General features: G+C 44.0%; 1 protein-coding gene across 2 annotated transcripts in view; it reads left to right on the top strand.

Moving 5' to 3' along the window:
* LOC148542784 (gamma-aminobutyric acid receptor subunit beta-4) overlaps positions 1-26,319 on the top strand; it is a 366,337-nt gene that overhangs the window by 254,035 nt on the left and 85,983 nt on the right. For both annotated transcript variants that reach the window (XM_088466801.1, XM_088466809.1), the window contains one exon: positions 5,253-5,473. In XM_088466801.1, the coding sequence (XP_088322927.1) occupies positions 5,253-5,473 (221 nt within the window). The remainder of the gene's footprint in view (positions 1-5,252; positions 5,474-26,319) is intronic.

A 26,319-nucleotide genomic window follows, 5' to 3' on the forward strand; every position in this document is an offset into this window, starting at 1 on the left:
CATTCACTACTGCCCCCTGCAGCTCCCTGTCTGGAGCTGCACAGCCTGAGATACGGTACTCTGTGATGTGAAGTGGGTGGGACACTCAGGGAGTCCATTACTGTCTGTATCCACCACCACTCTTGAACTCCCTGCCTTCTCCTCCTGGGCTGCGTGACCTCCATGACATCATGCGGAAAATGAGCCCAGTGCTGGCTGGGCCAGAAGCTTAATGTCAGCACAAGTCATTGGTCGCAGTGGCAATGGCCACACTGCGACACCCCCCCCCCCACACTGGAATGGCCCTTGAGCTGGTCTTGACTCTGGACATGTCTGTATGTCACTTTGAACTTTGGGCTTAACTGTGCGTGACACATCTCTGTCTGACTTTGGGCTTGACTGAGTTTGACTCTGTGTGTTTCTGTGTCTGTGTGAATAAGACCCAAAGTGCCTTGTGCCAACTAAACCCTTAATTCTGCTCTGGCAGACTGTAGATGTGTGCTATGGAAGTAACATCAGACCGACGTCATGTATCAGACACACATCGACCAGCCATGCATTCCTTGCGGCAAGGCTGACCTGTCTCAAATACAGCGGCTTTCCTAACACACAGAGAGCTCTCATGCTGGGTATGCGATCGCAATGACTAAGCTGCATGAAACTACAAAAAGCGTTGTTTTTGTTTTACATTGTTTTGTGCGCATTTTATAAAAGTGGTGCTCTCTGCCTACCTCCCACCCTTCATTTTCTCTCTCTGCCTACCTCCCACCCTTCATTTTCTCTATCTGCCTACCTCCCACCCTTCATTTTCTCTCTTCCTATGCCCTTTTCATATTTTTCTCTCTCTTCTCCTGTCTTCTTTTCACGCTCTATATTTTATCCTTTTCTCTTACTCTCTTCCTCCAATCTCCTGCCTTCCCGCAGATGCAGTTAGTGTCACTGATTCTTTTATAGTGTGTTCTGTGTTGGGGATTTTTCATGAAGCGGAATAAAACCAATGATCGGGAAATTCCAGGTGGACCAGAAATTATAGGGGGAATTCTACAATGAACACTTAAGGCCAAATGCCACCTGAGAAACAAGCAAATTTCTGTCCCCAGATGTGAAGTGAGATGAGTATTACGCAGAACAAATTTGGAAATTTCTCTCACCCCTACTCCTCTGTCTCTGTGGAGATCTACTGTACACTAAACTACTGTACTGTATATCTCTGGATGGCAATAGCAGTGGATAGTAAAGGAAATAATGCTTTACTGCTTAAACAAATACATTTTTTTTTCACATTTTTACTATTTTTCTTTTGTATTTTTCTTTATTGATAATCATTATTTTTGGTTAATTTTAATAAAAAAAAATGTCCTTTGTTTTATTCCAATAAATATAACCCTAAGTGTTGGATTTTGTAGCAATACCAACTGCACTGGTTTTCTTGAGTTGTGGTCCTTGATTTGAGTTGCTTTGTTGTACCGTTGCACATCCATGGGTGGACTTCCTGTGGGAAAGGATTGGGAGTGCAGTGTTCTTACCTTTATAAATACACTACTGTATAGCAAAATTTAGACTTTTGGGGGTACATTTACTAAGATGGAAGTTCTATTAAGAAGTGATGTTGCCCATAGCAACCAATCAGATTCCAGGTATTATCTTCTAGAAGGTGCTCGATAAATGAGAAGGCGAATCTGATTGGTTGCTATGGGCAACATCACTTCTTAATAGAACTCCCATGTTAGTAAATTTACCCCTTGAACTTTGATTGTGTATAGGACCCTTAATAGATAAATGGCAATTGCTGCTTTTAATAAAAAACCTATTATTATTTTTAGTGCACCAGCTAAAAGAATACTATTCTGTCTTGAACAGTATCTTATTAGGGTGACCTGTTTGATGGAAGTGATGTCATCAGCAACCTCTTTAATGATGACATTTGTTGCATGATAGCATTCATTTCCTGAAAGGTATCACCAACAAATCCTTGAGTTGGGGCCAGTTAAGGTTGCATTAAGTATATTTAAGCTGAGCATTCCATGGACTAAATTGCAACTCTCTAGCCCTGCACACTTGTTTGTCAAAGATAGAGATAAACATCTTGATTGTTGCATTGTAATGATCTACCAGTAATGTCATCCTATGTACACTCATGATTAAACCAGAATTAAACCATGCTGCCCCTATGCCAGCATTGCTCTGTGCTTACACAGTATGCCACCAGTACTGTGCCCAAATATGACGATATCAATAGTTCTCTCTGCCCATATACGATTAAGATCAATACTAATACAAAATTATAATCACAGCATAAATACCCAGTGCTATTACACAATTGCAACATGTAGTTAAATGCTACAAGTTGTCTCTTAACTTTGTTTGACTCATCTGACTCAATAACCATTACATGGATGCGTTATTGACATGACATGACTAATCAACCACAATAGAATCTATTGTCATCTACTGTCTATTGTGCATGACTTGTCACGTTTCTGAGTTACCAGACTTAAAGGTCAACCCAATTAGATTGCAGGTGCAATACTTGTTTACTTGGCTCTATAAAAGGGTCAGCATGTGCGTAAGCCTGTCACTGTGTTATTGGAGCATCATAGTGCTGTACGGCTGTACAGTACTTAGCCAAGCCAAGTATTGGGACCTTATCATATTGACTGCTGTTTATATTCTATTGCCACACACTATTACTTCAATAGTACAACAATAAGTAACAAAATGTCACCACTGTCATACAGAGGCAGCAGTGGAATGGCTGGCTACCAGTATTGTTATTAACAGTTTTTTATATAGTGCACACATATACCGCAGACGCAGCAGAGAATACTGTATTTCAGTAAGTCACATCAGTCCCTACCCCATTGGAGCTTACAATCTATATTGCCTACCATTTGGACAGACATACACATTAGGGTCCTTTTTTTTATCAGAAGCCAATTAACCTACTGTAACAGTATATTGAGGAGCTAAAAGTGAGATCTAGGGGTATATTTACTAAAGGTTAAATCACACATTTACTAACAGACACATTTTTTAAAATATTAGTAAATGTGTAATTTAGCCCCAGAAATACAACATTGATGTTGATCAATTTTCATCTATTAAAATCGACATTCAGTAAATATACCCCCTAGCGAATTGAGAGCCAGTCGCTGTTTGCGGTCGTTCGTTCTGGAAAAAGGGGGTGGCTATTCAAATAAACCGTTCGCTCTTTGCGGTCTGTTCACGCCTCTAGGTCTGAATGAGCGAACACAACTTGCGTTCGTTTTTAAGAAAAATACGCCCCCTGGCCGCTCGCATCCTACGTCATGTCCGCTATTTATTAGATTAATCGAGTACATCGACCAGGGTATGAAGTGCTCGCTATTCTTGGGGTTGGTTTTTGCTACCACAATTTTGCGAGCAGTTCTGGCTATAAAATAACCCAGTGACGTGGTCAATGACGCTGCTGTTTTAATTATGCACACCAATAAAACGCCCGTTTTGACCTTTAAGCACCCCTGCGATCGGATCTCCCCTCCCCGTTTTCAAGCACCTTCCCCTGTTACCACCCACATAGCCTCTTTCTGTCACTCAAATTATCAGGCATTCGCTATTTTGCGAGCACATGAATTTCGACCGCACTGACTGGTTTGCGCATGCGTATACGGATCGTACGCATGCGCAGTTGGGCAAACATCGCTCGGAGCAAACGAGCGGCCGCTTACGAGCGGCTCTGAATCAGGCCCTGTGTTTGCACTTCCTACTGTACATCCCTCCAGTTCCAGCCCAGGTATTTGTGCCACATACTACAGGGAAACTCCATTACTTCCAACTGCAGCAGTGGGGTACAGAAATCATGAATGTCATACTCACCCAAGTCTACAATGGGTAATACATACTTGCATTACACTAATTTGCCCAATGATGCTTTTAATTTTCTGTTTTTGGGATGAAATGCCATGGATAAGTTTTATGGACCATAGTGCAATACTTTCCTGTTTTTACAACAGTATATATCAAAAGCGACTGATGAAAGGGTGTTAAATATCTGTATTTTGAAATGTTTGCTGTTTTGTTGTTGATCCCAAACTATTCACAATCCTTTGCTTAACATTCAAAATCTGGTTCACAAAACTACAATTAGAGTAGACAGAATTCCATAAATGTAATTACATTTTAATTGTTGTCTGTATGAAGCGTAAGTCATTGATAATACTTATTGTGATTCATAAGGATTTTGCACTTCTTTTCTCCTGCCTCTGGGTGGAGAAACTTTTTTTCCTGGTTTTGGCTATGGAGTCTTCGCCCAGGCGAAAACGTCCTGGAATTGTTTAGGTCAATATTTCGGGAAAGTGGCGAAAACCGCGCATCGGCGAAAAACTTTTTGCCGATCGTGGTTTTTCGCCATTACAGTAATCGCCTCTTAGTCGCAGTGGAAGTTGTGGTTGAATTTTGGGCAGAACAAAACATTTTTGCATGTTTCTGAAACAGGTGTAAATGAAACATAAGGCCTGGTGCGGAGTTGTATGCTATTCAGATGTTCACACAATTGAGCGACTATCGGTGGTCTGCTCATGCATCACAGCCTCAATGTGCACGTGTAGTGATTGAATTGCAATTACAGTTGCAGTGAGGATTAATTCGCAAGTGATTGACATGTAGCACACATTTTGTGGGTGGTAACGGGGAGTGACAGCTAAAACGGAGGTGTGTTCTGGACGTTTTCAGGGCATGTTTCCGGCTGTGTTTGCAATCCTTTATGCAGAGAATTTGGCTCCAGTGTCTCAGGTGCGGTGGCCATTTTGAGTGATCATTCACTCACTCAGGGAGTCGATGTTTGCATGATCTGCGTGCAATGCAGCGTATGTGTATGCGGTTGCAGACAGCTGTGATGGCTCCAGTGGGCATCTCAGTACAAGTCCCAGCGGTGGTTACATTAGCATATTGTTGCACATCCTCAGCTGCAAAAATCACAGCTGCTGCACCAATAGCGTACAACGCTGAATCAGGCCCCTATGACGGTGGCTATAATTACCAATCAGCTATTTGTTTTCATTTGGTCAACTGCTCTAGAACAATTACAAACTCTTTATTATATAGGCTACGCCAACGTTTTTGTAAATAAATTATTATTAAATGTCCTATTTTATAATATTCTTTTGTAAGTTAGGCAATTGATATAGATATTTAATAGTATCTGTTACACAGTTCTACAGTGTAAAGATTGGAAAGTTACTTATCCCAGTAAATGTAAATTTTTTTATTCACTATGCCTTTTTTTTTTCATACAGGATTATACTATCACCATGTATTTCCAGCAGAGCTGGCGTGATAAGCGTTTGGCTTACACTGCACTTCCCCTCAATCTCACATTGGATAATAGAGTCGCTGACCAGCTCTGGCTCCCAGATACATACTTTCTGAATGATAAAAAGTCCTTTCTGCATGGTGTTACAGTCAAAAACAGAATGATCAGACTGCACCCAGATGGCACTGTTCTCTATGGACTAAGGTGAGCTTGTACCACTCAAGTTTTTCGTTATTATTATTACCGCTATTATTATTATCATTACTACCGCTATTATTATTATTATTATTATTATCACTATTATTATTATTATTACCGCTAATAATTTATATGCCTTTCTATACCAAAACAACACTAAGAGATGCTTTCTGAGATCTTGTAGTGGATGTTTTAAGCCATTTGATATTTTAAAATTAACTATATTTATAATGCCAGAAGATGCTTTATTACATTTACAAGTATCACTTAATTTTTTCAAATCCATATATACCGAACATCCATCCATGTCTCCTTAATCCTTTGCTATATTTTGGAGATTTTTAATTATCTACTTTATTTCTTAGATATTATTGTTTTTTTTTTAATGTTTATCTTTAAGCAGTTTTTATGTAGTGTTACAAATGTAACAAGTACTATCCTGGGTGATGCTATAGAAACTATGGGTGTACAGTATGTAGAAGAAAATAAAAAGAAAGTTAATTGAAATTAGGCTTTCTAAAAGGAAAACGAGTCACTGTTCCACCCATCTCAAAGAGGGTGACAGTGAATTTGAGAAAAGTGCCACCTATGAACCAAATGTCCACAGTACACAGGTAGCCACAGCAATAGCAGAGTTGACTCATACTGGTAGGTAAAATAATCCATAAAATTGTTTCAAAGTGTTTTTCAAATCAAGTTAGTTAATCAATGCTAAAGCTCAAAGTGTGCGATAAAATCTTATGATAAAGACTATGGGGGGGTATCCAAGTAGCACTTCTAATTGATCGCAGTGGGGCTATCTTATTAGCCCTGAAGTGCTACCCAATGCCGGCACTTACCGTGGATATTTTTCGGGACCTGACGCGTCCCTAAAAATAATCCACGATAAGTGCAGTTTTTTCACCACCTAAATTGTGAAAACACATAGGTCCGCGAGCTTATCGCGGGTCCTATGTGTTTTCGGGAGAACTATCCTATTATTTTGACCGAAATAATAGGATAGGGTGAAAAAAAACATTGGTGAAAAACGGGGCTAATTGGAACCCCCCTAAGAACCCAAGTGAAATTCAAAGAATCTACCATGTTCAAGTTTGTTCAAGGGTAATGGTTATATTGTATAGTATTCATAATAGTTTGCTTTGATCACACATCAATAGAGACTGATTGAATCTGGATTTATATGTAATAAAAATAATAATGCTATCAAGCTCTATTAACTCCAATGCCTATTAATTTCACTGGGGGATTTATTTATAGAGCAAAATCCAATTGAAATGAATGCACCATTGAAATAAATGTGGAAAAACTCAAATATTTGGAGAGGAAATCTCTTTTTTAAACTCCACAAACCTGACCAAAAAAAACACAGCTCACTTCATTTTGAAAGAAAATAACTGATTTGCAGATATGCGTTTGGAATAATGAATCGATGTGTGCGTGTGTGTGAGTAAATATTTCTGCTAACATATGAAACCTTTAAACAAATTAAAACGTGTAAACAAATTAGGAAAAAAATAACTGAGGGGATTTGACTCCTACAACCTCAGCTCAGATGTAACGGTTTGTTAGAGGTACTGCAAAGTGAAGAATTGGCTGATGCAACTTATGCCGGGCATACAATATGCAATTATCGGTCCTATGCGCAGATTATCTGCAGATCAGGCCGATAATCGCATAGTGTATTGTATGGCCGTAACCGATTAGCGATGAATGGACAGAATGGGGAAATGTTTCCTCTCCAGGGGAGGAACCCAGATATTGTGTGGCCATATACTGCAAAATATCTCACAATATTTAATGGGTTCAGGCTGTTAGATAAAATGTCTGTCGGTCTGACAGACATTTTATCTGACATGTATACCCAGCTTTGTATAGAAGGTTTCAAAAGATATGATCTCATAGTTGATAGTTAAAATGTGCCTGCCCCTGCCAGAAATTGTTATACTTCTTTCATTGAGATATACAGTAGCTAATTATTTGATTACTATGAATTTGATATGAACTCTTTTTGGGAGCAACTCAGAAGTTAAAGAGTGCAGTATGAAATAGAAGTGGTGTCTCCTTTACTGATAATTCTAGAATGCACTTAGGGCACTGGATGTTGTTCCTCATGCCCATGTATCCTTATCATCCTATTTTATTCCGTTCCAGAATACCCAATTCACATAAGGGGATTTATGAATGAAGTCCTGACACTTCTGTTTGTGTTTATGCCTGATATTTAAAAGAGCAGTTCTTTTACTAGCAAGACATAGCTTGTAAAAGCACTGCCCTTTTAGATATCAGGCATAAACACGAACAGAAGTGTTGGGACTTCGAAAATAAACCCCAAAGACGACTTTAGTTATAAGGCTTCCCTGGCTGGTTCTGTATGACCACTTCATGCTTGCCCAGCTGATGGCTGCACCTGCAAGTACGAACAGATATTCCATGTAGGAACGGCATCATCTGCTCCCCAGTCTGTATCATAGTAGAATTTCAGCTTAGAATTTCCATGCTTTGAAAACAAATTTTGATGAATATTAACCCTTTAGATACAGTACTTCAGGATTATTTTAACCGCAGTCCAGTGTTGTTGCCCAGGAATAATGGCAAACTGCACAGTTGGCTTACGGTATGTGTAATGTCAGTTCCATAGACTAACTAGTCTCAGAGGCCTTCATCACACAACACTCTTTTATGTTTAGGACCTATGGTTGCTATCACAGTGCCTCTTTAATTTTGCAACTTTCTGTGTGCGAACTTCACCATGAAGCCCTTATTTTCTAGAACACTTATGGCAATGAGGTTTGTCCTCAAATCTGGTACAATTAACAAGTCTTGGATGTCTGTGACTAGGGTATCACCTTTTATTTTCAAACTTACCATGATTGTCCTGACTTTTGGGACTGTAATGAGTTTGTCTCCAACACCTCTGACTGTTATAGGATCACAAGTGCTCAGGATAACAATATGTACTCATTCATGACTCTGCATGCATTCAGTTTAGTACCATATAGTGGGCCTGATTCAGCAGAGGACAGATTTGCAAAGCCGCACACAAGCAGCTGTGCAATTCCGTCCTTGCTACCATGCAAATGCAGCAGGTGGTGTCTGACACCTCCTGCTGCATCTGCGATCCCAGTGCTGTGACTAAGGTTGCAGTCTGGGATCACCATTAGTCCCAATGTTGGACAGTGCCGACCACCTGAGCAAGCTTCAGCTCACTCAGGCTGGCCGACAGGTGAGGCCAGGAATCTACATCTATGGACGCAGATCCTGGCCGCCACTCCTAGAAAACAGGGGCGATCCATCTCCATGTCCGGGACCGCAGGCTGTCCCCACCTCCACAACACCCCATAATGCCTCTGCACATGTGTAGATTCCCGATAATCGGGAATCTGCAATCAGCAGTGCACGCAATCAGACCCTGTGTACTCCTCAGGTTTATTCTCCTCACGAGACACTTATCTTGATACACTGCCTGCAGGGCTAGCCACAAATCCTGTGCTGACACTTTTCTGTGAATTATGGAATACATGTGCTGCTCCACAGCTTAGTCTCTGGTCCCCATGGCCCAATCCACTTCATCAGGATTTAGATTGTCACCTGCATCTTTTGTGATTTTTCAGTTTCTTCTGCTTCAGCTGCATTTCCATAGTGAACTTCCAAATGACGTACTGTGGTTCTCTGAACCTCTCAATTTGATGAAGGTCATGCTTGCAGCTGCACATCTTTCTGTATATACTGATTCAAATACAGGAGCTTTCTGTTTGCTTCACACTTGGGGCCTGATTCAGACCCGCTCGCAAGTGGGTCGATGGTGGCCCAGTGCGCACGCGCGAGCCCCGGAGCGAGCGCCAAAAGCACTCGTTCCGGAGCTCGCATCCAAAAGGGGCATCTGTCGATGTTGATTGACAGCTGCCCTGTTTGGAAGGCGGGGAAGGGGGGTGGCTGAGCAAACGGAGGCGTTCCTGCAGGAACGCCTGCCGTTTGTGGGCGGCCCTACTGACATCACTAGTGATGTCAGTAGGTGGACTTCCTGCTCTAATAGTGCAGGAAGTCCACTTGGGCTTGCGGCAACGAGACCCTACCTCAACGGTCTCGTCGCAAGCCCGATGGTCTTGACCATCGCGACCATCATTATGGCCGCTCGCATAAGTTGTGGGTGGTAACCCACAGCTATGCGAGCGGCCAAGAGGCCGCAACAAAAAAAAAAGCACACGCCCTGATTCAGAGCGAGCGCACGCTTTTTGCGAGCGGCTCTGAATCAGGCCCTTGGTGTGCCTGGGCCTATAACCTATTGATATAGCCTATTGTGGTTGTCGTCACAAAAGGCGTTAGGCAGAATGTGAAAGTGACTGTTAGGCCACACAGAGAGTCCTTGACCAGGATGTTGGGTTTACTGATATCAACAGGGTAACAGGTAACAGTGGTAACCAGTGACGGTTGCTTCGGCAGAGCTGCAGCGCCTACCAAATCTACAGGAGGGGAGTAGGGTGCCAGATAACAGAAAAACATTACCTGTACCTGCAAGCATCTTCTTGCCGGGAGTCTGTAAATGCACAGGGGATTAGTGCCGTGTGTGACAACCGCATCCACCGAGGCAGGACAATCAGCGGCCTCCACCCTCCACCTCCAATTGGAAAGTTCACACAGAAGTCTGGGAGGCGGACATATACACCACGGAGGTCGCTGTGATGTCAGTGGGGCCAGCCCCAGACGGTAGGCGTTCACATGGGAACACCTCCGTCTGGGCCCCGGCACGGCGTGATCACTTAGCAGCGGGGTATATCCTGTGGCTAATTTAATTGCTTCCTCTGTATTGTATGTCAATTTGTGTAATGTCCTCTGTATTATAAAGCGGCCTCCGGATGTTCTCTGTATTATATGGCTGTATCTGGATTCTGGATATCTGTCTCTGGAAAGTTCTCTGTTTTGGATATAGCTCCCTAAAATGTCTGCCATTATTGTGACTCTTAATGTAAACATTGGTGGTGGTTTGTAATATATACTGCAAACATACTCTAATGTGTAGATTTAAACAATATTTTGAGTAGAGGTGAGTAAACTCAAATTGCATGCAAGCCAAAACACACAAGAGCCGAGATATCTGGACTGGGCATGTGTGGTCTCTGAAACATGACATGTAGCCTTATTCTGAACTCTGAAGATCAGAGGCAAGACCAAGCCGCTTATCACTGAGTTTTCATTATATTTATTATCTACGTCTCTATGTGAAATAATAGCAGATACTCTCCTTGAGGGAGGTGGTTAAAATGCTTAATACCTGTTATTCATATCTATCATTAAGAAAAGTATGTGCTTCATATGAGCTGCAAGAAGACCTGATCATAACCAGCATGTTGGGAGTTGGTGAGTATGAGCCTCAGGATGATTGGGATGGGAGTTATGAGTTGCTTTCTAGTGCAAGCAGCAGTTCCTTTGGGCCACTGGGTCGCCAGCATAAGCTTTTGCGATTACTGATGCAGCATTTACAATGTAGGACTAGGAGTTGGTGTAAGTATATTATGCCAGTGATGGCAGGCAAGATTGAAGGCATGTAAATATTGTGCCCTTTGCCTATACAACTATCTTGATAGAGGTACTGTATGTAGCCATAAATCTGCAACCTCGCATACACACCCATGTGCTTATGCGCCCTTCAACTTAATTCAGCACTCAGTTGCCTAAATCATAAACTTTTAATGCATACTACCAATACAATGTTCATTTTTATTAGAGATGTGCGGTTCTCCAGAAATCCAAATCTGCCTGAATTTTGTGAATCTGGATGGATCCGAGTCGCAGTCCTAACCTCCTGAGGAGATCCTGATAAATCGGAGTCGCAGCTCTGTTCTTCCTGTGGTTCGGAATTCGGATTTTAAATCCGAATTTCTGGTTTTTGGATTGCAAAAATTACATGATTTTAGCTGTTTTGAAAAACTTTTTATAATTTAAAAAAAAAAAAAAAAAAAAACCTAGTTCCAAATCAAAATGAATCACTTGAGGGTGGTTTTGCAAAGCCAAGACATGAAAATTAATCCAGACCCAAAACCAAAACACGGGGTCAGCGCATCACTCTAATTTTTATAAGAACTGTTTTTTAATGTAATAATTAATAATTTGTAGTGCACTTCAACCACATCTACACTTACAGCTGAATAGGCATAACTGGATCGTAACAGGGCATTTGCACATAGGCCAAGTTAAGTAAAGACATGTCGAGGTAATATAATCAGAATAGCAGGCTATGTACTATTGTGCGTACATAGAGATGTACAGTATGCTGCTGGCGCTGGAGGCTTGAGACTAGCAGAAATAAATGGTCCCCTCCCCGACAGTGGTGGATCTAGACTTTACTTTTCGGGGGGGTGGTTTCTGTACACCAGACCCCCCTGGGCCCCCCCAATAATATACCCCACAATGAAGGCTCCGCCTAGCCCCACATGTGCACCAGATCCTCCTCCTGACCCCTAATGATATGCCAATGACTTAAGGGCATTCTGCAAAAAAAAAGAGAGACAGACAGGAAAAGACGAATCTGCAACTCTTCAATTATCCAACCCCACTGTCTGCCAGCTCAGCCCACACTCAGGCCAGTGTGCTCTTTAGCATCACTCCTCACTGTGCATGTCAGAAATCGGCCACCTTGGCAGTGACAAACGCAGGATTTTTAGTGGGGGGTTTCTAATATATATATATATATATATATGTATATATATATATATATATATATATATACAGTCAGGTGCATAAATATTGGGACATTGACAGAATTTTCATATTATGGCCTCTATTCACCACCACAATGGCTTTTGAAATGAAACAAACAAGATGTGCTTTAACTGCAGACTTTCAGATTTAATTTGAGGGTAATTACATCCAAATCAGGTGAACGGTGTAGGAATTACAACGGTTTCTATATGTGCCTCCCACTTTTTAAGGGGCAAAAAGTAATGAGACAAACTAAACAATCCTAAATCTAACTTTCACTTTTTAATACTTTGTTGCAAATCCTTTGCAGGCAATTACAGCCTGAAGTCTGGAACGCATAGACATCACCAGACGCTGGGTTTCATCCCTGGTGATGCTCTGCCAGGCATCTAGTGCAAATGTCTTCAGTTCCTGCTTGTTCTTGCGGCATTTTCCCTTCAGTTTTGTCTTCATCAAGTGAAATGCATGCTCAATCGGATTCAGGTCAGGGGATTGACTTGGCCATTGCATAACATTCCACTTTTTATCCTTAAAAAACTCTTTGGTTGCTTTTGCAGTATGCTTCGGGTAATTGTCCATCTGCACTGTGAAGCGCCGTCCAATGAGTTCTGAAGCATTTTACTGAATATGAGCATATAATATTGCCCGAAACACTTCAGAATTCATTCTGCTGCTTTTGTCAGCAGTCACATCATCAATAAATACAAGGGAACCAGTTCCATTGGCAGCCATACATGCCCACGTCATGACACTACCACCACCATGCTTCATTGATGAGGTGGTATGTTTTGGATCATGAACAGTTCCTTTCCTTCTCCATACTCTTCTCTTCCCATCACTCTGGTACAAGTTGATCTTTGTCTCATCTGTCCATAGGATGTTGTTCCAGAACTGTAGTGGCTTTTTTAGATGTTGTTTGGCAAACTCTAATCTGGTCTTCCTGTTTTTGTGGCTCACCAATGGTTTACATCTTGTGGTGAACCCTCTATATTCACTCTTGTGAAGTCTTCTCTTGATTGTTGACTTTGACACATATACACCTACCTCCTGGAGAGTGTTCTTGATTTGGCCAACTGTTGTGAAGGGGTTTTTCTTCACCAGGGAAATAATTCTTCTGTCATCCACCACAGTTGTTTTCCGTGGTCTTCCAGGTCTTTTGGTGTTGCTGAGCTCTCCGGTGCGTTCTTTCTTTTTAAGAATGTTCCAAACAGTTGATTTGGCCACACCTAATGGTTTTTGCTATCTCTCTGATGGGTTTGTTTTGATTTTTCAGTCTAATGATGGCTTGCTTCACTGATAGTGATAGCTCTTTGGATCTCATATTGAGAGTCGACAGCAACTGATTCCAAATGCAAATGTCACACCTAGAATCAACTTCAGACCTTTTACCTGCTTAATTGATAATGAAATAACGAGGTAATAGCCCACACCTGTCCATGAAATAGCTTTTGAGTTGATAGTCCAATTACTTTTGGCCCCTTAAAAAGTGGGAGGCACATATAGAAACCGTTGTAATTCCTACACCGTTCACCTGATTTGGATGTAATTACCCTCAAATTAAATCTGAAAGTCTGCAGTTAAAGCACATCTTGTTTGTTTCATTTCAAATATATATATATATATAAATGAGGGAGACAAGGACGAGTGAGTGCCTGATAGTGTGGTAATTTTTATAATTGGTAATTAGAGGTATGTGCTCAATATATATGGGTACAGTGTATACGCTTGTCCATTAAGCGTATCAAATAGGTCTTTTACATCAACCAGGGAGCTCTACGATGGGATATCCTTTCATCCATAGAATTATCAGACAACCACAGGTAAATTATCAGCAACCTTGTCACATGCAAATAAATTGCTTCACTATTGATCCCCTTCAGTTGTACAGAAAAGTACAGAACTGTTCATCAAATCAGCTCCATCTCTTCACAAGTGGTGCTTCTACAACCGATATAGGATACCTGTCACACACCAAACACTTTTTGTCCTGTAATTTAGCAGCTGCAAACCTCCCACAGGGCTACACCTCAAAAGCTATTGGAGGTACCAAGCTAAAATTTGGCATGGGTGGGTAGAACTGTCGCTTAGTGCTGCATGACAAATTTCATGGCAAAAACATAAAAATTTGGAATAATCTAAAGTTCCAACTGTCAGTTTTTTCTGACACTCTCAGTTACGACCACTTTTGTGCTGTTCAATGTTGAGGATTTTTGGGATGGCATAAATCAGGGTACAGGGCAAATTTAGACTTGGGGGTTTGTTTTATTAGGTAGCTATTGTTCCAGGGTAGGTGCTTTTGGGGTTCAGGTAAATTAGAAAGTTATAGTTTTTAAAATATTACCTCATAAATGCGCTATACAGATAGGGAGCTTCAACTTGTTGCGCAGCCTCAGTAGGTGCCTCCAGCAGGGGGTGTACTCACTGTGGCTTCACTTGGGTGCACAAAGATGGCTGTCTTTTGCAGGCGGTAGCGGCGGTGGGACTCAGGGGAAGGAAGCAGGCATTAGCTGCGGCCGGGACCCGGGGAAGATAGTGGGCGTTAGTGGGATTTCCGGGAAGCAGTGGTGTGGGCTGCAGGACCCAGGGGAGGTAGCGGGCATCAGCTGCAGATGCAGGCACAGATCAGGAAGATCCGTGATGCCTGCATCTGTGTATAAATAAATAAACACAGAAGCATGGGAGGGATCAGCGAGATCTGTCTGTAGTTCTGTTTAAAAAAAATGTAACCTGTGTTAAAAAAAAAAATAAAAACGGCGTGGCCCACCCCCCAAAAGAACAACCAGCACCGGGCTTTGGAGACCCAGTACTGGTTGTGCTAAATACAGGGGACAAATGATGTAGGGGCATAGTTGCCTACCCTCCCGATTTTAGCGGGAGGTTCCCGGTTTTTAATGAAGCCTCCCGCTCCCCCGCAAAGTGTACTTCAACTCCCGGTTTGTGGGCTGGGCCTGCGAGGGGACATCATGACGGCATGTAATTTAACTTAAAAGCCGGCCACCGCGGGGTTGTGGGTAGCGGTGGCCGGCGCTAGTGAGCAGTGCGCACACAGAGTGTGCTTGGGTGCGGTGGCGGGCGGAGCCTGGTAGCAGCGCAGGTGTCGGGCTTCTGTGAGTAGCCGCATGGAGACACCAGTGTCTGGCTCCAGCGACAGTAGCAGCGGATCCCTCCCCCCTCTCCTACCTGCACATGGGAGCCGCGGCGACTGAGACATGGTGGAGGAGTCCTGTTGGAGCTGCAGAGAGGAGCTCTGGTCTGGCGGAGACAGTGCTGTGCTGTTCGGTGGAGAGGCTGGAGAAGTGCCCGGTCCCAAGGTGAGTACACTAACCTGTGTGTGAGTGTGTTTGGAATGTATCTGTGTGTGTGTGTGTGTGTGTGTGTGTGAATGAATGTGTGTGTGTGTGTGTGTGAATGAATGTGTGTGTGTGTTTGGAATGTATCTGTGTGTGTGAATGTGTGTGAATGTATGTGTGTGAATATGTGTAGGGCATCAAGTAATATGAATGTGGTAGGGTAGAGCTATATTAATGTCTGTGGGGGAGCTAGGGTCTCAGTTTATAGGACTATATACACCCATAGGTTGAGCTAGACACGCCCTTTGGGGCAGGCCACACCCCTGAATGGCGCGTCGCGCTTTGCGCGGCGCATTCTGCTGCAATCTCCCTGAAAGTATTTTTCAAAAGTAGGCAAGTATGTGTAGGGGTCCCCTGTATTAAGCACAACCAGCACCGGGCTTTTCAGAACCAGTCCTTGTTGCCAAAATACAGGGGACAAACGACATAGGGGTCCCCTGTATTCAGCGCATCCAGCACTGGGCTCTTAGCCAGTCCTGGTAATACAGAGGAAAAAAATGCGCAGGGGCTCCCCTGTATTTACCCGAACCAGCAACGGACCCTTTCTAGGGGGGGGGGTAATGCTGCAGCCAGGGCAACCCGTTCAACGGGGACCCCCAGCCACAGCATCACCCCTGACTGCTGTTCAGCCCAGGCTGGGGATCCCTGGGGAGCTGCACCCCAGGCCTTGGGTGATATTGTCTTTTGCTGTAGAACTACAGGTCCCAGCAAGTCTCCCCTGCACGCTGGTACTTGGAGAACCACAAGTACCAGCATGCAGGGCATTACGGGCTCACTGGTACCTGTAGTTCCACAGCAAAATAAATATTAAAATAAACACAAGACACATACACCATTGAAAGTAAAAGTTTATCAAAACATACATGCACACACGCTATGTATCCCTGAAGCCATCACGTTCCCTTGTCCAGTAGGAATCCATAGGGTACCTGTAAAAAAAATCCATACTCACCTCCCCCTATGCGTGGTTCACGTCCTCTTCGTGCCATGTAGCATCCACGGGCTTGTCAAAAAAAAAATGAAGTTACGCAGACCAGCGAACCTAGGCCCTGATTCAGAGCCGGACGCTCTGACAGAGCGCTCGCTCTGAATCAGGGCCGGCCTTCCTGTTTTTTAGAACGGCCTTCCGGCCGTTCGCATAGCTGTGGGTGACCACAGCTATAGCGAGCGGCCAGGAAGATGGTCGCGATGGTCTTGACCATCGGGCTTGCGACGAGACCCTTGTGGTAGGGTGGTAGGGTCTCGTTGCCGCAAGCCCCAGAGAGATTTTGGCTCTCACAGAGCCGAAATCTTTCCCACTGACTCGTGATGTCAGTGGGTCCGCCCCCAAACGGAGGCGTTCACATGGGAACGCCTCCGTTTGGGCAGCCACTCCCCCGGCCCACCCACCAAAGGGGGCGTGCTGTCACTCAACATCGACAGCACGCCCACTTTGATACGAGACTCGGAGCGACGATTTGCCCGTCGCTATCCAGGTCTCGCGCATGTGCATGATGGAGTCGGCTCCGTCGTGCGCATGCGCACTGGGTCACCATCGACCCGCTTGCGAGCTCATAGCGCTCGCGAGCAGGTCTGAATCAGGCCCTTAGTACTGTCATTGACTTCAATGGTGAGAACTGCTAAAGTAACTTAAGGTTGCTTCCATGCCCATTTCATTGCTGGCTCACTGGCGCTGATAGTCTCAGCCCTAAACTGCTTCTTAAGACCCTTACACATGGAACGATGTGCTCACGATGCGATATCGTAAACAATTTCCTTTCAACACTCCCCGGCACTCCAGGACACGATATGGTGCTTAAACAGCACATTTTGACTTAGGAACTGTCGTGCAAGATCTAAAGATAGCTGACTGCATATACAGATCAGTGAGATCCATGATGCAGGCATCTGTGAAAAATAAATGATTCAGAGATGCACGCACGGATCAGTGCTATCCGTGTGGCTTGCATCTGAAAGAAAAAAATGAAATAGACACAGATGCATGGATGGATCAGTCCATGCATCTGTGTTTAAAAATATGAATAAAAGTATATTTAAAAAAAACAAAACGTGTGGCCCCCCTCAAAAAGAAACAACCAGCCTTGGTTGTGCTAAATACAGGGGAGAAACAACGTAGGGGCCCCCCGTATAAGGCACAGCATCGGGCTTTTCAGAACCAATCCTGGTTGCCAAAATACAGGGTACAAACGATGTAGGGGTCCCCTGTATTAAACGCAACCAGCAATGGGCTCTGAGCCGGTCCTGGTTCTGGAATTAAAGGTGAAAAAAATATGTAGGGTCCCCCTGTATTAACCAGATCCGTGCATCTGTCTGCCGCCACCGTCGCCGGGTCCCGCAGCCCTTACCTCCGACCACACCGCCTCTTCTAACGCCCGCTACCCTCCACCACCTGGGCCCGGCTGTAGCTACTTTCCCCCGGGTCCCACAGCCTCTACCCCCCGCACTGGCCAGCCATCTTGGTGCACCCAAGTGAAGCCACAGTGAGTACACCTGCTGAAGGCACCTACTGTGGCTGCGCAACAAGTTGAATCTCTATAATTAAATATATATATATATATATATATATATTATCTCTATAATGGCGCAATTGTGAGGTATTAGTTTCAAAACTGTAACTTTCTCAATTACCTAAACTCCAAAAGGCGCTACCCTGGAACAACAGCTACCTAATAAAACAAACCCCAAGTCTAAATGCGCCCCCTACCCTGAGTTATGCCTTCTCTAAAATCCCCCGTAGAGAACGGCAGAAAAGTGGTCCTAATTGAGAGTGTCAGAAAAAACTGACAGTTGGAACTTTAAATTACTCCCAAATCCTCATTTTTTTTATAGGTGTGCACCGGCCACTTATCGTGTTTTGTGTTTTAGTTTTGGATCTGGATCTTTGTGTTTTGGATCTGGATTGGTTTTGCCAAAACCACCCTTCCGGGTTTTGGTTTTGGATCTGTATTTTTTTTTTAAAAAGCATAAAAACAGTTAAAATCACAGAATTTGTTTTTTTTTTGTTTCTACGCTATTATTAACCTCAATAACATTCATTTCCACTCATTTCCAGTCTATTCTGAACACCTCACACCTCACAATATTGTTTTTAAGCCGAAAGGTTGCACCGAGGTAGCTGGATGTCTATGCTAAGCGACACAAGTGGGTGGCACACAGGGCAGTGTACCCCTACACTACACAGGGCAGCCCCTGTCAAAATTATTTGGATTAATTAAATAACCCCTTTTTATTTGGAATGAATATACACAGGGCACAGGGCAGTGTACCCCTACACCACACAGAGCAGCCCCTGTAAAAATGATTTGGATGAATTAAATAACCTCTTTTTATTTGGAGTGAATATACACAGGGCAAAGGGCAGCGTACCCCTACACCACAAAGGTCAGCCCCTGTAAAAAAAATTTGGATGAAGGGCAGCTTACACTACACAGAGCAGCCCCTGTAAAAATGATTTGGATGAAGGTGAGCTTACACCACACAGGACAGCCCCTGTAAAAATTATTTGGATGAAGAGCAGCTTACACCACACAGGGCAGCCCCTGTAAAAATTATTTGGAAGAAGGGCAGTGTACACTACACAGGACAGCCCCTGTAAAAATTATTTGGATGAAGGGCAGCTTACACCACACAGGGCAGCCCCTGTAAAAATTATTTGGATGAAGGGCAGCTTACACCACACATTACAGCCCCTGTAAAAATGATTTGGATGAAGTGCAGTGTACACTACACAGGACAGCCCCTGTAAAAATTATTTGGATGAAGGGCAGCTTACACCACACAGGGCAGCCCCTGTAAAAATTATTTGGATGAAGGGCAGCTTACACCACACATTACAGCCCCTGTAAAAATGATTTGGATGAAGGGCAGCTTACACCACACATTACAGCCCCTGTAAAAATGAGTTGGATGAAGGGCAGCTTACACCACACAGGGCAGCCCCTGTAAAAATGATTTGGATGAAGGGCAGCTTACACCACACATTACAGCCCCTGTAAAAATTATTTGGATGAAGGGCAGCTTACACCACACAGGACAGCCCCTGTAAAAATGAGTTGGATTAAGGGCAGCTTACACCACACAGGACAGCCCCTGTAAAAATGATTTGGATGAAGGGCAGCTTACACCACACAGGACAGCCCCTGTAAAAATGATTTGGATGAAGGGCAGCTTACACCACACAGGACAGCCCCTGTAAAAATGATTTGGATGAAGGGCAGCTTACACCACACATTACAGACCCTGTAAAAATGATTTGGATGAAGGGCAGCTTACACCACACAGGACAGCCCCTGTAAAAATGATTTGGATGAAGGGCAGCTTACCCCTACACCACACAGGGCAGCCCCTGTAAAAATTATTTAATATTTGGGCAGCAGCCCCTTGACAGACAGGAGCACAGCACCCCTGCGCACCTACACCAATGAAAGGTGTGGCTAACACACACACAGAATTTTTTTTTTTTTTCCACACTGGGGGTGGGTGAAGAGAGCACCCCTGAAGGACAGAGCACCCCCTGGACAACACAGCACTACAGACAGACAGCCAGCCCTTATGGACAGGGCAATAGCCAGCCCCTATATGGACAACAGTAGCCAGCCAGCCCCTATGTATATGGACAACAGTAGCCAGCCAGCCCCTATGGTCAGCATCAGCAACAGCTCCCAGCTCCCTCCCTCTTCGCAGTAGCCAGCCCACCCAGTATGTAATGTATTTAATATAAGTACTTTATTATAAGTTCGTTTAACACAGTGATACAACAGTAGCCAACAGCTCCCAGCTCCCTCCCTCTGTACGCTCCACAGCTGGAATGAAAAATGGCGGCGGTCACGGGACCTTTATAGAATCCAAAACCCGCGAGAATCCGACAGCGGGATGATGACGTTTTGCCTCGTTCTGGGAACCGAGTCTGGCGGGAAAACCTGAGCCGGACTCTGTTCCCATCTCGGTTCGGGGGGGGAAATCCGAACCCGCTCATCCCTAAATTTTTTAATTGTATGCCCTGGCATGCAGCACCGAGAGACAGTTCTACCCGTCCCTGTCAAATTTCAGCTCGGTACCTCCAATAGCTTTTGAGGTGTAGCCCCTTAAACACCATGCCCCCCTTTTTTATTCAGCCTTAATATAAGGGCACAACTTATAAATATCTTATATAAAATTCAGTGATCTGTTGGTTGGGTTGTTTATTTGTTTATCTGTCCAGCTATGCATTCGGACACCCCTGCACCGATTGGGATAAAACCAACACAACGTGGTAAATTTGGATCCTGGATCCTGGCTAGGTTTTATAGGGGTTAAGGTCCCGGTCAGATCTCCCGTTGGTGTACGCTGGGAAGAACTTTGACCTGGGAAGTCTGTTCTGAGTCTTCCACTGGATACATTTCTACGAAAACTTTACAGAGTGGTAACATTGGACCCCAGAAGATATACTAGGGGGTTGATGTCCCAGTCGGACCTCCCGGTGGTGTACGCTGGGCAGAACCTTGACCCGGGGATGCTGGCCAGAACTTTGACCCCGTAAGCCTATTCTGGGCCTTCCACTGTATGGATTTGGATGAAAACTTCACAGACGGGTGGCAATTGGTCTGGGATGCCAAATGGATTGGTTGGGGTCCCAATCGGACCTCACGGCAAGAGTGCGCCAGGCAGAACTTCGACCCAGGGAGCCTGTTCTGGGCCTTCCACTGGATGGATTTAGACGACATCACATAATTTGAACGAAAACTAGAGTAGTTTCATTGGATCCCAGAAGACATACTATGGGGTTAAGGTTCTGGTCAGAGCTCCCAATGGTGTACTCTGGGCAGAACTTTGACCAGCGGAGACTGTTCTGGGCCTTCTACTGGATGGATTTGGATAAAAACTTCACAGAAGGGTGTCAATTAGTTTGGGATGCGTAATGGAGTGGTTGGGGTCCTGGTCAGACCTCACAGCGGAGTGTGTCAGGGAGAAATTTTACCCAGGAAGCCCTTCCTCTGGATATATATATGAGTGCCCTGGCTGCAGCAGTGCTGGTAGGACCTGTGCTGCTGCCTCATGGAGGTGTGGGGGGGGGGCACACAGTGGGCACAGCTAGTGTTGACGGTGCTGACAAGAGGGAGAGGGACCCCTGTCTTGAGTGCCTCGGGGCCCCCGGAAGGCTTAATCCAAACCTGCCTGTTGTAATTTCACTTCATTATATCTCTCCCCTCTATCCTTATTCTCTCTCTCTCTCAAGACCCACTACTTCATCAAGGCCTTTTAGCACTCATCCTAACCCACCTCATGCTCTTTCCTTCCTATCTTCCCCTTCTGTGTCACGCCTGTCTGTCTGCCCCTCCCCTTAGAATGTAAGCTCTCATGAGCAGGGACCTCTTCCCTCAGGTGCTTCTCTTTACATTTTTTTCTACTCTCTACTCCCCATTAGGGCAGAGAGGATTTATTCGCAAAGTGAATGACAGCTAGTCAGCATTTGGGGGAGGTACATGCGGTGGCTATAGAGATGCAGGCATGACTGGAATGTTTTCTGGGTATGCCCTAGTGACCCTTTGCGAATCATTCTGAGAGAAGCATAGGGTTGCTCAGAGGTTCAATGTGTGACCAATGATTCCGATGTTTTTGCTTGCAGACGTGAGATCCCGGAGGTGGGTGTCTCCGTGCACAAGACGGTGACTGAGTCATTAGCATATATTTGCAAGTTCACTGCATATGGAATCGCAGCATTGAAGTACATTGGGGCTGATTCAGCACTGCAAGTGTGCAGAATGTGTTAGGTGCCCAATGTCAAGCATCCCACTTACTGTCTATTTTTCTGCCTATAATTGCATTTATATTTCTATTCCTATCACTCCCTCATTTCACTTACTCCCCTTTTTTTCTATAAAATTGTGCTGGCTGTGGCTGGGGGCTGTAGGTCGGTCCCCACTATGTGCAATGCTGGCTGTGGTGCAGTGTCCTAGGCTCTTAACCAGATAAAAACAGGAACAGAATAACACAGGCCAAACAGCAGGTACATTTTGATAGGATTCCGAGTTGCAGCCAGGAACTTTAGGGTTATGCTGGTTGTTGTGGTGTGCCAGGTGTATGCACAAAGTATGCTGGCTTTTGCACAGTGATGGAAGAGGGATCTCTAATATAGTATGCGGTGGTGGTATTGTGGAACTAAAAGGTCTATATACTCCAGCATAGTTGTAGTCACTCATTTCACATCCGCAATGGAGGACAGACAGAGAAAGAAAGATGTGAAGGGGAGCCGCGCATGCGCAGAAGGCACAGTTTGGAAGTCTCACCTCAGGGAAGAGCCACTGGGTCCTAGTGCTCAGCGGCTATCTGATGAGAAACCGAGGCTCTTCTAACAACAAGTGTCAGCGAATCTTGCATCGCTGCAGGCGCTCTGCATTTCTGCTTGCGAATGGTGGGTGGCACTTGTGACCCCATGCTGAGATGGTTGCAACCCACTTTGGGGTCACGACCCACAGTTTGAGAACCGCCGGCCTAGCCTATTGATACCCAACATGTAGGAAATATACAGGGTACTACTGATGTATGCAGATGCTGTATACTACTGTTATTTTTGTCCCATATCCCCTGTATGTATTTTATACTGGGTCTCATCGTCATCACACTGGCTGTGGGGTTTGGGACCTTGCCATTCGTCAGTGAGGTCAGTTTGGTAGCGAATCAAAATGAATAGTAGTAACTCTGATTTGCTGCCAGATTGTCCCTATGCTAGAGCAGATCTTAGTATTGCTGTCAAGTAGCCTTAAATGTATGTTGTGAGGTGAATCTGTTATTGGGAAAGAGTTACTTAGGGAAGATTGTGCTTCTGGAACGGTGTGATATTAAACACCTAAGCAATGACATTGAGGACATTACTAAGAATTATGCTGGGTACACACTGGCAGATATATTGGCCGATTAATTCATAGGCCAATATATCGTATACCTGTCGGGCCAGTGTGTACCAGCGATATGTCTGTGAACGACGTTGTTCACAGACATATCGCGTTGGCTGTGCTGCACAGTCGATAGCAGATATATCATCCCATTATGCTGTGTGTACGAGCGATCAGCTGACTGCATACACTTGCAGCGGCAGCCGCTGGGAGGGAGTCGCGCACGTCCCCCAGCCAGCGAGTCCCGTGGATAGATGGAAGATGATGGTTGTTCAATATGTATAAACATTATCATCTGCAGATATAGGTGTGTACCCAGCTTTTATTGAATTCAATTGTTTATGCTACAACATATATTCCATGTTCCAAAATATTTAAATATTTTTAGAAATTTTAGTGTGTTGGATGTAATTTGCAATTTTTCCTCCAACATTCACTTACAACTTTCTGAGGTTGAGAGACTCCACTATAAAATACTTTGGGTGTGAACAATTAGGCGGAGAGGTTCCATGCTAGCATTGTGCATTATGTTTATGCACACAGAACATTAATTTTTGTAATGACAACGTCGCTCAATTTTGCTCACATCCCATAGGGGAGAGTGAAGATCATTAATGACATAACATATGGAAAGGTAATCTGCATCATTAATGACATAACATATGGAAAGGTAATCTGCATCATTAATGACATAACATATGGAAAGGTAATCTGCACAGAACCTCACGGGTAATCCTGCCCACCATATTCAGAGATTCTGGGTTTTACTCTATTACATAGAGAAGTTAGAAAGGCTATACTTGTTATTATTGTTTATCTCCTTTATCTATGACGTACAAACCATTTATATATGTAACAGGCTGAATAACAATGTTGTGTGCTTATAGGGATGTTGTATGCTTTTAGTCAAGTAGTTAAAAAATAAATATAATTAAAAAACATCTAGAAAATATTTCATCTAAACAATTTAGGGTGTCTGCTTAATTGGTTTTATTTTCCTTCTGTGTTTTTTTATGTATATATGAGAGCATGCAATATCTATCTATAGCAGTATCCACAATGAGCAGTGTAGAGATATATTTAGCACATGGAATAAATATTGCAGACAAGCAATGCATAGGTGTCAGTGTTCCGCATATACTTATCTACTATTCCCCTCAATTTTCTATTTGTGCTTTTTTTTAATCCCTCTTTTTCACAGCTTATCCTTAACTCGCTCACCCCTTCCTCCTGTATTTACTCACCCTGCCTACCATTTGTATGTTCTCCCTCCCTGATCCTCTTTCTCCTTGTTTCCATAGAAACCACATCCACTTGGAATGAAACTGATCATTCATATTGTAAAAAGAAATAGAAGAGAAAAACAAAAAAGGTTGGCTTCTACCATAGCTTGGTCTGCAGTGGTATCATAGAAACATCTGATAGATTTGAATACACACTTAGGCTTCATGCAGTTTTTTCCCTTGTATTAAGAACTTCCGTACATTGTAAGAACTTCATAGACACAGAAGCAGAGATGAATGCACTGCAGCCACATTGCGCACATGGAAATAAGGGCCTGATTCAAACACGGTCGCGAGGCTGCGTTCACAGCCGTCAGCGGTCAAAGTATGCAAATCCTGCGATCGCTAGCAAGACATTAGCACGCCCACTATGTTTCGCCTTGCGAACGCGTTATGAAATTAGACGCCCACCAGCCTGACATAAGACACCCACTTTCCCTTAGTAACAGACGTCATCTCCAGGAAGTGTATTAAACAATTGGTAACGTCAGCTGACTTCGGACCCATACTCAGCACTTGTGGCTGACCATACCCTACCGCAAGCACTGAGAGTGCTGCTGTGTGTAATTCAGCTATGTGACGTGTATGCTGATGATGCGTCTTAATTATGCACGCCCCTGAATGGCATTTAAATGCACAGACACGCCTGCATTCGCATCACCACACCCCCATTACTATCGACCACCCCCTGTCACCACCCAAAAACGGCACGTCCTGTCGCTCATACTTGCGGAGCGTTTGTGTAATGGCTGCAAACGCTTCCACATCAGTGACTGGTTCGCGCACGCATGCGCAGATTGCAAACATCAGCAGGCTGCGTGCGAACGCAGCCTTGCGACCGGGTCTGAATCAGGCCCTTAGTACGGATATTTGCCCTTATGCAGAGTTGCACGCCATGTCTCTGGATGCGGCTGAGGAACGATACATATTGGGCGGTCATACACCAGATCGTGCAGTGTGTATGGACCGCCCAATATATTGTGCCATCGCATCTGCTATCGCTGGGTACACACATCGTCTAGTCTGTACCCAGCTTAAGCAAGTGTAATGTAAGGCATATTTACCCAAATGTAGCTCCTGCTGACCTGCAGAAAGAGGTATATATGCCTATTAGGAGGTGATTTTTTAAAAATCTGCTAGAGTGTGAGCATAAGCCAGGTAAGTATACTGCAAATGTAGATCTGGATGCATCTCGTGATGTGTTTTGGCTGAAATATGCTATTTTTGCATGCAGTTTGTCTTACAGAAATTGGTGGTTGGTCGTTTTCTGATCATCTCTGAATAAGCATCATCATTTATGCACGACAATGGGCAACATAAATACAATTCATGGACACATTTGGAGTTGCAGCTAAACAGTGTATATTTGCATCTCAATAAACTACAGCATGTTGTGATTCATAGAATGCAAATGCAATTTTCTGTTATACAGTATTAAGCATGTATGGAAAATACACCCTGCATACATCATACAAATAGGATGAGACCTCTCACAACTTCAAATCTGTGCACGTCTAGTAAATTTGCACCCTCCTCAGTCTCTGCTTTATTTATATAGCGTACACATATTTTGCAGCGCTTTACAGAGAATATTTGGCCATTCACATCAGTCCTTGCCCCAGTGGAGCTTAAAATCTATGTTCCCTATCACA

This window comes from Taudactylus pleione, unplaced genomic scaffold (genome assembly GCF_031769625.1).
Source record: "Taudactylus pleione unplaced genomic scaffold, aTauple2 ptg000009l, whole genome shotgun sequence".
NCBI classification, from domain to species: Eukaryota; Metazoa; Chordata; class Amphibia; order Anura; family Myobatrachidae; genus Taudactylus; species Taudactylus pleione.